The following is a 13,068-nucleotide window of genomic DNA, read 5'->3' as shown; positions in this document are numbered from 1 at the left end:
AGAAGGCTGGAGACAAGGCCAACATAGGTCAGACCGGCATGGGGACAGACAGACCAATGTGTTTGGTCTGTGTTTGGCCCTATTTCCCCATCTTTAAGGTAGGGACTGTCCAGACCCCTCAGCTGGCCTGGAGGCCTCAATCACCTGGCACTTGGGGATGGAAGGCTTGGGGCCGCCCACGCTTCACACAACCAGGTGCTTCCGCCGACAGCTCAGGGTTGGGCAAGCAGGTAAAGGGTCGGGGGGAACAAGGACTTGATGGACAAGAACAGGGCAGGACAGGGACCCCAGCATTCAGCACTACTTCCTGGGGAAGATACCTGCTCACCACAGACCCCAGCCCTTCATTCTCACCTATAGTTGCCTTTCTTGGTCAGCAGCTCCTTGAACTGGCCCAGCGTAACCGCACGGCCCCTCACCAGGGTCCGGTAAGGGATAGGTTCCCCGCAGAAGTAATAGGCCACAACGATGGTGTCACACAACTGGGAGTTCCCACCACCTGCCTTCCTCTGCGACTTCGTCCTGGAGGCAGAGACACCGTGGTTATTGCTGGGTTCAGAATACCGCGGGGCCCCTCCTAATAGCCCTCAGGCCTTGGACTCCCCAGGAAACGATGGGACAAGGCCTGCAGGGGTGAGCTGGAACACACTCAGAAATGCTACACATCCACAAGCCCCAGTGTCCATCCCACCTCAGAGCTGCACCCTGCCCCCGGGGCCCTTGCCCGGTATGGTATCTCAACCCAGGGTTCCAGTCCTGGGCCAAACCCACGCACAAAGACACACAGCACGGACACCAGCTTGTCTCCCAACCCCCGTTCACCCCACAGTGCCTCAGTTCACCTACCACCCTCCTCCACACCCTGGAGAGTCCCAGGTCTCGCTGTGGCCTGAACTGGCTGATGTGCAGCACCCCCTACTCCAGCCACATGAAAGGAGGCCAGTAGGCCTCTCAGGTCTTGAACCCACAGTGGGTCCTTCCACCTTCTTAAGGTGGCTGCGCCACTAGAACCAATACAGCCCCTGCCTCTGGGCCACACTACACCACCTGCACCCTAGTAAAGCCTGCTGCTCCCAAATTGCACAGACATGGAAGGCCAGGTATTAGAGAAACAGAATTATGATGAGTTACATGGACCTCTCCCACACCCCTGCAGAGAGCTCGTCCGAAAACCAGCAGCAGCATCAAGCCAGACTCCAGAGAAGGGTGAGGCCAGCACCCTGGGTTGGGCTCTCACCTCAATGGGTGCTGAGCAGTCATTCTGTGACCATAAGCATCCCCGGTCCTTGTTACTGCTCTGGAACTGCCCGAGTACACACGGGCACAGCCTTTGGCTCCCGCCAGCGGGGTGTGGTGGGAAGCTTCCTGCACCAATGTCAGGTCGGGAATGCCACCGAAGCTCACAGTGGGCTCTCCTCTCCCTGCTGCTCTCGGACACACACCGAAGTCACTTCACCTGTGAGGCCGCTCACCACACTAGCCATCCTCTACACCTGTTTTCCTTCCCTTAGTCCCGAAACCTCAAACCCAGCTGGTCCTGGGAGCCCACCTGCATGATTCTGGGTGGGCCTGTTTTCTACAGAAGGGAAGCAGGGCTCCTGCCCCTCCAGGACCCACCTGCTGGGGAGGCTCTGAGTCAGCTGGCATTATCTGGGGTAACCTGGCTGAGGCGAGAGGCCCCCCCTGCCGTGTTGTGAACAGAAACATGGTGGGGGTGTGCCGACCACGCACCGCCTGCACGTGGCCTGCAGCTACCCGATGCCCACCCTTCTCCACATGAGGCTGGGGAGTGGACGAGTCCCAACCAAAACCAGCCCGGCTCGCCGTGCACACAGCTTCCGGCACCATAGGTGCTGCCACTCTCCGTCAGCAGTGTGTCAGGCAGGTGACCGCGGCTCTCAGATCCCAAGGCCTGGCTGGGAATCACAAGGACAGTAAAGGCAGGTGGGGAGGGTATACGGCCAGAGCACAGGAGACAGAGTGGAATGGACCTCCTGTCTAACCTGTCAGTCATCTGTTGCCACATGGACAGTCAGTGTGTCCCCTCTGAAAGACACAGGAAGGAAAGGCCTGGGAAAAGGTTGCAGCCCTGGCTCTTCCAGTGCGGTGCCCGGGCTCCCCGCCCTGGGAACACATGCTACTGCTCCACTGCCCCTGGCCCACAGTGCAGGCTGGGCTAGCAGTTCGAGAGGACCCACGGGGGACGCACGTACTCTGTCTCGGAGAGCTCCGTGTCGGACACTGCTGGCACCACGCTCAGCACGGGCGTGCACACCGGCCTGACGCAAGAGCGCCCCCGCTGGATGACCTCCTGCACATACCTAGGGAACAACCGCGTCAGTGAGCCACACAGGCCTGGGACAGGGCTGCCTCCACACTCCGAGGTGACAACAAGGCGAGCAGGTGGAGCAGGCGCTCCCCAAAAGGCTCCATCACCGCTGCGCAAGGCTCCCGCTGTGAGATGGGCAAACCCTGTCTGGGCGGCAACGCTGTCAGACCAGCTAAGAAACAGATGCTGCCTGCATCACTCAGGCTCCCCAGATTCTTCATCTGTGGTCTGAGCCCTCTGACTCCCTGGAACACACTTTGGGAGCCCCTCTTCTGAGGTGCTGGGATTCTTGTCATTTCATTCATGCCAAGAGGGTCTGGCCTCTTCCCCGTGGGTGCAGCTCTTCCCACTTGGCACTCTGATGTGGGCCTGGGTCCTGGAGCATGGTCACTGCTCTGTCCGAGGCCGCCAGAGACCTGTTCTGGGGCTCACTGCCCAGCAGCTCCTCTCCAAGTGGCCATCCACCCTGGGCATGAGCTGTGCGGCCCTAACAGTAATTTGTGCTCTGACTTAAGTGGGGTCACCCCACAAGGAGCTTGGGGAGTCCCAGAACTTCCACGACCACTTCTGGACCTCTGCTCTGTGGCCATTTACTAAAAGGCCCACATGCCCTCAACTGGCGACACATGGAGATGCCAGAGCCACTGCCTGAAACCCTGCAGGTGGCTCACCCTCCAAAACAGGTCACAGAATGACTCCAATGGCCACAGACAGACCATACTGTTGTGAGGGACAGGCTGGGTGCTGGCAGGAAGAGGGGACACGAACCCTACTCCCCAGAGATCACAGCAGAAATGACGCTCCTGGAAACTCCTGGCAGAGGGAGGAGTCCCAGCCCTCTGCTGCCCCATCGGCCTCCGGGCCACAGGCATCCTGCACAGAGCTGGCCGGCTCTATGTAGGCTGAACAAGATCGCAAAGTGAGCCTTGAGTTGGCTGTAAAAAACATGGTCACCTTCAATGACCAGGGAACACCTTCAGACTTCCACCTGTGCCCAAGATGGGTGATGGGGAGAGTTGGCACCTGACACCAGCTTCCACAGAGCAGCGTCTCGCACACAGTGAGGCCCACAGGAAGTGGAGTCGGGAACTGGGTGGCTAAAGGCTGGGCAAGGGGAACTAGTACATGTGAGGAAAACAGTGGCTGTGATGCCAGGCTCTGGTGCAAACCACAAATTCCAGGCTCTCAGAAACTCTCATCGCCTGGGGGTTCCAATGAACCAGCATGTCTGTAAAAGTGACCTCAAAGCCCAGTGAAAAGTGTCAGGGGACCCCCTCTGGTCCCCCTGCTTCCCTGGAGGAGAGAACAGGGGGCCTGGCCTAAGGCCACGGAGGCAGAAGGCTGAGCTGCTCTGCCGCTGAAGGCACAGTGAGGAGTGGCTGTGGGGTCTGGGGTCTCTCCCGAAGTTTTACACCGCATGTATCTCAGCACTGCTTACTGTCCTACCTGCAAATGGCACTGGGCAGGACTCCTGAATGGAGGCAGCCAGGACCCCTGGGACCAACACCTCTGAACTCAGCCTTCACAGCAACCAGTGGTGACCTGACTGCAACCTCCAACAGTTCCATGCCACTAAGGGGACCCCACGGCCTCTCACAAAGACCAGCAGTGAGTGCATGCTCAGAAAGCAGAGCAGGCGTGATCAGGGGAAAGACACTCCCCCAGGACAATGTGATGACCACCTGCCCTCCTAGCCCTTGGTTGCTCAGCAAGGCTGTGTGGAAAACACTGGAAGGAAAAACTCACTACTGCTGGTGGGCACCCAGTGTGGCTCTATGTATGGACCTCAGGCCTCAGGGAGTTCCACCTGAGTGTAGCCACCATACCCGGAGGGGCCCTGAAAAGTGTCAGCCCTGCTTTCCCGCATGGCCCTGTACCTCTGCTTTGAGGGCAATTTGCTGGCTCTCTTCTCTTCCTCCTCCAGGCGCCTGCGGGCCTCCTCCAGCTGGGTCAGAGGGTTGGGGGCTGGATTGGGTGGCATTGTGGGGTCTTGAATGAAGAGATGAGAGGGCTGGACAGAGTTCCGGAGCTGAGCGCTGACCCAAGGGTGCACGGCCCCGGGACGCTCAATGGACAAGGGCCTGGAGCTCTCGTGGACCTGTTGCTTCTTCGCCCCAGACGACCTTTGGGAGCAAGAGAACAGAAGTGGCACAGCCTGAAACCCCGCGCCATAGGCAGGCATCTGGACCTAGGCGGGAGCCAGCAGCAGAGGCTGAGCTCAGCACCGGCCCTTGGATGCCTGGGGCAGGAGGCCCTGGTACCCTGGCCAGCGAAAGCCATGTGAACTTCAGCAATTTCCTCCTATACTACACAACACATTCCTTTTTTCCAATAAACTTTAAAAATATATTTTATTAATTATGCTATTACAGCTGTTTCAATTTGTACCCCTTTGCCCCCTCTTCCCAGTCCTTTCACCCCCTCCAGCAACTCCCCCACTTAGTTCATGTCCATGGGTCATGCATTTAAGTTCTCTGGCTTCTCCATTTCCTATACTCTTCCCAACCTCCCCATCTATTTTGTAGCTACCAATTATGCTTCTTCATCCCTGTCATCTTTCCCCCATTCTTCTCCTCCCCCTCCCCACTTATAACCCTCCAAACGATCTCCATATCTATGATTCTGTTCCTATTCTGGTTGTTTGCTTAGTTTATTTTTTTTTTTTGATTCAGCTGTTGTTAGTTGTGTTTATTGACATTTTAATGTTCATAGTTTTGATCTTTTCTTAAGTCCCTTCAACATTTCATGCAATAATGGCTTGCACACTTTAAAAAATAATTTCTTAAAAGATTTTATTTATTTGTTTTTAAAGAGGGGAAGGGAGGGAGGGGCATCAATGTGCAGTTGCCTCTTGAGCACCCCCTACTGGGGACCTGGACCACAAGCCAGGCATGTGCCCTGACTGGGACTTGAACCAGTGACCCTTTAGTTTACAAGTGGGTGCTTAATCCACTGAGGCACACTAGCCAGGGCTCAAAAAAATTTTTTTAATTTATTGATTTTAGAGAGACAGAAAGGCGGGAGGGAGGGAAACATCTGTTTCTTGTTCCACCCACTTGTGCATTCATTGATTCTTTTTTTAACTATATTTTATTGATTATGCTATTTCAGTTGTCCCATTTTTTTCTTCCCTTTATTCCCCTCTGTCCTGCACCCCTCCACCCACCAGCATTCCCCCACCTTACTTCATGTCCATGGGTTGTATATGAGTTCTTTGGCTTCTCCATTTCCCATACTATTCTTAACCTCCCTTAGTCTATTTTGTACCTACCATTTATGCTTCTTATTCCCTGTACCTTTTCCCCTGATTCTCCCCCCTCTCCCACCCTACTGATAACCCTCCATGCGATCTCCATTTCTGTGATTCTGTTCCTGTTCTAACTGCTCAGTTTGTTTTTGTTTTTAGGTTCAGTTGTTCATAGTTGTGAGTTTGTGGTCATTTTAATATTCATATTTTTATGTTTTAATGTTTTATTGATTATGCTATTACAGTTGTCCCCTTTTCTCCTCTTCACTCCCCTCCACACTGCACACCCCCTCCCACCCACATTCCCCCCCTTTAGTTCATGCCCATGGGCCATACTAATAAGTTCTTTGGCTTCTACATTTCCCATACTATTCTTACCCTCCCCCTATTTTGTACCTACCATCTGTGCTACTTATTCTCTGTACCTTTTCCCCCTCTCTCCCCCTCCCACCCCCTTGTTGCTAACCTTCCATGTGATCTCCATTTCTGTGGTTCTGTTCCTGTTCTAGTTGCTTGCTCAGTTTGCTTTTGTTTTTGTTTTAGGTGTGGTTGTTAATAATTGTGAGTTTGCTGTCATTTTACTGTACTTGTTTTTTATCTTCTTTTTCTTAGGTAAGTAAGTCCCTTTAACATTTCATATAATAAGGGCTTGGTGATGATGAACTCCTTTAACTTGACCTTATCTGGGTAGCACTTTATCTGCCCTTCCATTCTAAATGAAAGCTCTGCTGGATAGAGCAATCTTGGATGTAGGTCCCTGCCTTTCAGGACTTGGAATACTTCTTTCTAGCCCCTTCTTGCCTGTAAGGTCTTTTTTGAGAAATCAGCTGACAGTCTGATGGGAACTCCTTTGTAGGTTGCTGTCTCCTTTTCTCTTGCTGCTTCTACGATTCTCTCCCTATTTTTAATCTTGGGTAATGTCATTATAATGTTCCCTGGTGTGATCCTCCTTGGGTCCAACTTCTTTGGGACGCTCTGAGCTTCCTGAACTTCCTGGAAGTCTATTTCCTTTGCCAGATTGGGGAAGTTCTCTTTCATTATTTGTTCAAATACCTTTTCCACTTGTTGCTCTTCCTCTTCTCCTTCTGGTACCCCTATAATTTGGATGTTGGAACATCTAAAGAAGCCTCTCTTCACCGTTTTGTATTCTTGTTTCTTCATTCTGTTCCGGTTGAATGTTTCTTTCTTCCTTCTGATCCATACCATTAATGTGAGTCCCAGTTTCCTTCCCATCACTATTGGTTCCCTGTATATTTTCCTTTATTTCACTTAGCGTAACCTTCATTTTTTTCACTTAATTTGTGACCAGACCAAATTCAACCAATTCTGTAAGTATCCTGATTACCAGTGTTTTGAACTGTGCATCTGATAGGCTGGCTATCTCTTTGTCACTTAGTTGTATTTTTTCTGGAGCTTTGATCTATTCTTTCATTTGGACCACCTTTTTTTCTGTCTTGGCATGCCTGTTACATAGTAAGGGGTGGAACCTTAGGTATTCACCTGGGAGGGGTAACCCATTTTGCTGTGTTGTAACGCTGTATGTGGGGAAGGGGTCCGAGAGGGAAAAATGGCACTTGCTCTGCTCTCTGCTGGCTTTCAGTCACCTCCCCTGCTTCCCACAAGCAAAGTGGGCCCTTCTGGTGCTGATTCCAAGGTGGGTGGGTTTGTGTACGTTCTAGGACCCTGTGGGTCTCTCCAGTGAACTCTCCTGTGAGGCTGGGAGTTTCTCTTGCTGCTGCCTCCACCCCTACAGGTGTTTTCAGTCAGAGGTTTGAGGCTTTATTTCCCCGCACTAGAGCCCTGGGCTGCACAGTCTGCCTTGCTCCCCAATTGTTCCTCCCAGTTTATCTACACTCGAATGTGGGACTACAAGCTCCACCAGCCACCCCGCCTGGCTGGGTCCACCAGCCACCTCCTTGCTCTGAGTCCTCTCCATGCACCTGTCTCCGCCCCTCCTACTGGCCTGGATGAGTGTGTCTTCTTTAACTCCTTGGTTTTCAGACTTCCTTACAGTTCGATTTTGTCAGTTCTAGTTGTTTTTTGTTTTTAAATTGTTGTTGTCCCTCTTTTGGGTGTGTGAGGAGGCACAGTGTGTCTACCTATGCCTCCATCTTGGCCAGAAGTCCATTGATTGATTTTTTTAAAAGATTTATTTATTTATTTTAGAGAGATGGGGAAGGGAGGGAGAAAGAGAGGGAGTGAAACATCAATGCGTGGTTGCCTCTAGCATACCCCATACAGGGGATATGGCCTGCAACCCAGGCATGTGCCCTGACTGGGAATCAAACTGGCGATGCTTTGGTTCACAGGCCTGCACTCAATCCACTGAGCTACACCAGCCAGGGTCCATTGACTGATTCTTATATGTGCCCTGACTGGGGATTGAACCCACAATCTTGGAGTGTCAGGCTGACACTCTAACCAACTGAGCTACCCAGTCAGGACTACAATTCTTTTTTTGTAACTTATTTTTAACAGATTTATTGACATATAAATCAAATCAGCCCTGGTTGGTGTGGCTCAGTGGATTGAGCACCAGCCTGTGAACCAAGGGGTTCCTGGTTTGATTCCCAGTTAGGGCACATGCCTGGGTTGTGGGCCAGGTCCCCATTTGGGTACGTGTGATCAGCAACATTGATGTTTCTCGCATACGCTGATGCTTCTAACCTGCTCTTTCTCCCTCCCTTTCCCCTTCTCTAAAAATAAATAAAATCTTTAAAACCCTTCCTCAAAACCCAAGCTCACACTGAGATGGGCTGAACCTGATCCCTTTGAATTCTTGCTTCCACTGTACATGGTTTTCAGGAAGATAGTGGGTGGGGCCATGCCACATAGAACACTGGCAAAGCAGCTTTAGAGGCTTGCCAACTGGTTCTGCACACCTGTGCCCACACCCCCAGGACACCGGGTACTGCTTACCCATGGCTGGCCTTCCTGTGCCTGCTAATCTCCTTCTCCCCCTCAATGATCCACTGCATGATCTTCTGGTTCTTCTCTGCGTCCTCTGAAGGGCCTGGCACCTCAGCACTGGCACTCTTCCCTGACTCAGCCTTCTTGGCATTTCTTTTGGAGGTCATGCCGGCCTTCCCGCTGCAAAAGCAAGACCTGGGAGTCACCCACTGACTTAACCTGGCCCGTCACTGGATGGCTGGCCACCTGTGCTCCACACCCTGCACGGCTCCCTAAACGTGAAGGCCTTGACAAAGTGGTGTATTCTAGCAGCTCTGAGGGGTTACAGGGGTTTTTTTCAGGCGACTCCATGGCAAGAAGTGAAAGGAGTCCAAGCATCATTGGCTAGGCAGGCTGGTGCCCCAGATGGACCAATACCCTAGACAGAAGCCTGGCACCTATTCCTGTGCCTGAGGTCTTGGCCACATGTCTGCAATCCCTGCAGCTGACCTTGGTTTAATGACCTTTAAAGGGCAATTCTAGCCTAGAAAACCAGAAGAGAATCCATGGGAGACATGACCTCTCACTGAGACCTCTTCCTCCCTGGGAATATGCTCCTCATGGACACAAGCCCAGGGACAAAGGATCCACAGCCCCAGTTTCAAATCATGGCTCAGGTCACCAAAGACACTTACCTGTAGGCCAGGCTATCACTGGCATTGGGGGTCGTGCCCACGTTCTCTAAGTGGCTTCGGGTTTTGGCTGTATGGCTGTGTAGCTCTGGGCCCCAGGCAAAGCTATTCTGGACCCGGCGGGCGGCCTCAACCTCAGTCTGTTCCTTGGGCCTAGTCACACCATGGTGGCTGTGGTGGTGACTGTGCCTGTGGAGGTGCATGCCAACCGCCTCCAGCTTTGCCCCCAACTTGGGCGCGTGCTTGCCATGCCCCAATGGTGCACATCCCAGCACCCCAGAAATCTTGGGCATGTGTATGCTGTCAGGGGAGCGGTGGCCAGGCCCAGGCGACTGGCAGCCGGGAGTCCTCATGACCCGCTGAACATGCTCATCCAGGATGCTCTCGGGGTTTTCCTCATGTGCATCCCGCAGCCCCACGCAGCCCACATCTGCATAGCGGGGTGGGAAGTTGTGCCAGGCTGGGGCTGAAGGCAGCTTGTGACTGGCCCCTGGGGGTGCAGAGGACACATCGCCATCCTCGCCTTCTTCTTCCTGTAGGGACAAGGCCATACATCACCTCTTGGCACCTGCTGGACCAAGGAAATCTCACACTTGGGGAAACAAACAACAAATAAGAAACCACCAAACAAATACAAAGCTGATCAGTGCCATGTCTGGGGTGTCCGGAGCCCTGAGCCCAGGATGAGGCAAGGGCCAGGGGAGGTGCCGGAGGTGCTGCCCAACTCCCGGGAGCCTTTTCTGTCCCTGTAGATGCCTGAGCAAGCTCTGCTGGACTGCAGGCTGGGGTGCAGGCGGGACTGAGGACAGGAAGCTGTGCTCGCCCATCAGTGTGCAAGGACATGCAAGTGCCACACACCAGTGCTTCAGGGACACAATGCCAGAGAAACCCCTGCACTGGCTTAGTTTTCTTTCATGCTTCTCAATAAAGATTTTTGGTTTCTTTCAGCTAAATTTTCCTATTCTTCAATTTTATTGCCCCATTTTCCGTAATGTTATCAAAGGGAATATGGCCCTTGTACAGAAGAGCTCGTTTTTTGTTTATCTTGCTATGTGTTTGATAAATTCCCACATTAAACTAATTGAATTTTATTCAATTCTCTGTGAATTAACATAACCATATGTGTAAACATAAACATTTTGTCACTTTAATTCCAAAAGATACAGGTCATACTTATTTTCTCATCTTACTGAGTTATTTGTCCAAATCAGGATAATAATGAGCAAATTTGGTAATAATTGAAAAGGGTGGGGGAGACTAAGCTACACCTGTACTTTAATTAAAAAGATCTTCAAAAGTTTACCACACCACTTCTCACTAAAGTATCTACATGTCATTAATTCAGGCTCAGGGTAGAATGTAGAAAAAGAGAGAACAGAGGGCGACAGAAGGGGACTCACAGATGGAAGGTGAATGCACCCTCTCCTGGGCACAGCTTGGAGCCACCTCTGCAGAGACTTGGACCCCTGGGCTTACACACCCCATCCTGTCACCCCTCTGCCTTGCAAGGCTGAGAGGCTAGGAGACTTTGCACTGAGGGGTCTTCCCAGGGCACTGAAAGTATTGAAGCCATTTATTCCCCAAGGCAGCAGCAAGCAAGAGGAAACTACAAATTCTTTTTTTTAAAGATTTTTTAAAGGAAATTGTCATTTTTTAAAAAAGATTTTATTTATTTTTATTTTTAGAGAGGGAAGGGAGGGAGAAAGAGAGAGAAAGAGAAACATCAATGTGCAGTTGCTGGGAGCTGTGGCCTGCAACCCAGGCATGTACCCTGACTGGGAATCAAACCTGAGACACTTTGGTTTGCAGCTCACGCTCAATCCACTGAGCTACGCCAGCCAGGGAAAGGAAACTACAAATTCTTGAGAGGTGCAGGCGCCAACCTTGAGCTGAGATCCAGTTTCACTTAAAGTTTTGCATATGTAAGAATTCAATGTTATGGTTTTGAAATGTTATAGACTTAAATGTTCAGTTAATAGTTTTCATTTCCTCTTTTTAAAAAGTTTTTGTTTTTAGAGAGGGGGAGGGAGTAACAAAGAGAGGGAGAGAAACGTCAACGTGTGGTTGCCTCTTGTGCTCTCCCCACTGGGGACCTGGTCCACAACCCAGGCATGTGCCCTGAGTGGGAACTGAACCAGCGACGCTTCTGTTCACAGACTGGCATTCAGTCCAATAAGTCACACCAGCCAGGACAATAGTTTTAATTTTCTTCTTTGCTTTTATTTTCAAAATTTCACAACAAAAGTAAGTTATTTAAAAATTCTGTAGTTATTTCTTTTAAAAAAGGACTATTATCTATAGCAAGATTTATTTAGTTCACAAAATCAAAACTCCGGTTTCTCTTCAAATCGTATAAATCTTTTGCCTTTTTTTTTAGATTACAAAATCACACAGGGGAACAGAGACTGCACTGCCAGCTGCTGCGCAGTGTGCCGCACCTGAGGACTAAGGGACGCCTCTGGGAGCAAACCCACTGGAGCAGCTTGGGGCCTGAGCACCTCACCTCGGGTCTGGCACCCATGTCTGGAGGCCGCCACAGGCTACTGCCTGTGGAAAGCCCACCTGAACTTGAGGCCACGTTCCTGTCAATTAGTTCCTGCACTGATGATGGAGAGATACAAAGGGCAGTTCACTTGAATGCTATTATCTAAGAACACTGTGCTGGGACCAGCCTTTCTCCTGAGAGCTGGTGGTGGTTCTGGGCTCAGCCACCTTGCACCTGCCAGCGACACCACAGAGAATGAAACATCTGCACCAGACATCCAAAAAACACACTGACACGCACAGCCACAAGCTACCTTCACAATGTCTTGCTCAAAATGTTGACCTGCGAGAACAAACACGCACAGCCACTGAGCCAAGACTAAAACCTTGACAGAACAATTATGACACCTCAATTCTATAGCAAAAACGTGATGAATTCTTCCTTTTTTTACTTTATTTATTTATTTATTTTTAGGCAGAGAAGAAGGGAGGGAGAGAAACATCAATGTGTGGTTGCCTCTCACACACCCCCCACCGGGGACCTAGCCCAAAACCCAGGCATGTGCCCCGACTGAGAAATGAACCGGGGACTCTCTGGTTCACAAGCCAGTGCTTAATCCACTGAGCCACACACCAGCCAGGGCTTTTCTTTGACTTCTTTTAAGAAACTTTACACACATGTGCCCTGGCTGGTGTGGTTCAGTGGATTGAGTGCCAGCCTGGCAACCAAAGGGTCACCAATTTGATTCCAGGTCAGGGCCCACACCTGGGTTGTGGGCCAGGTCCCCAACTGGGGATGTGTGAGAGGCAACTGATCAATGTTTCTCTCCCTCTCTGTCTCCCTCCTCCCACACACCAATAATACAAAAACATTATACACATGCCCTGGCTAGGTGGCTCAGTTGGCTGGAGCATTGTCCCACACACCAAAACTTTGCAAGTCTGATACTGGTAAGGGCACAAACCTAGGTTGCAGGTTCGATCCCCAGTGGGGGCGCATATGAGAGGCAACTGATTAATGTTTCTCATTTCTCACATCAATGCCCCACCCCCACCAAGGTCAATGAACATAGCCTCCGACGAGGATTAAAACAAAAAAAGAAAGAAATGTTACACACATTATTTCATGAGTACACTTGTTTTAAGGGTTGTTAACTCAACATGCTCAGGGGAACCCTCACATACAGAGAACTGATGCCCATGGAAAGGCTGTGCAAGACCAATAAAGACACCAGCTTTCTCACAACGTGCAAACCGGGATTCAGCTCCTGCTAAAATATCCCATATTTCATGGGGACTCTGTTCACGGGGTTTTTTTTGCTTTGTTTTTTTTTTTGTTTTTTTTTTCCCCAGAAAAGGCTATTAAAATGCTAAGTATTCTTTCAATTACTCAAAGGCCTCTGATGGATCTGAGAAAAAGCTGGTCT

The 13,068-nt window shown here is 50.9% G+C and overlaps 1 protein-coding gene across 4 annotated transcripts in view; it reads right to left on the bottom strand.

The window, feature by feature from the left end:
• Positions 1–13,068, bottom strand: part of AXIN1 (axin 1) — a 97,029-nt gene that overhangs the window by 1,501 nt on the left and 82,460 nt on the right. For 2 of the 4 annotated variants that reach the window (XM_028511639.2, XM_036021160.1), the window contains exons 6-10: positions 9,161–9,690; positions 8,496–8,666; positions 4,207–4,452; positions 2,214–2,321; positions 355–522 (exon numbers count right to left, since the gene is read on the bottom strand). In XM_028511639.2, coding sequence (XP_028367440.1) covers positions 355–522; positions 2,214–2,321; positions 4,207–4,452; positions 8,496–8,666; positions 9,161–9,690 — 1,223 coding nt within the window. The remainder of the gene's footprint in view (positions 1–354; positions 523–2,213; positions 2,322–4,206; positions 4,453–8,495; positions 8,667–9,160; positions 9,691–13,068) is intronic. The other 2 variants (XM_028511649.2, XM_036021159.1) reach the window with 2 other exon arrangements.

This window comes from Phyllostomus discolor, chromosome 3 (genome assembly GCF_004126475.2).
Source record: "Phyllostomus discolor isolate MPI-MPIP mPhyDis1 chromosome 3, mPhyDis1.pri.v3, whole genome shotgun sequence".
NCBI classification, from domain to species: Eukaryota; Metazoa; Chordata; class Mammalia; order Chiroptera; family Phyllostomidae; genus Phyllostomus; species Phyllostomus discolor.
Note: the sequence above shows the minus strand (reverse complement) of the source record. Positions and strands in the feature narration are given on the sequence as shown.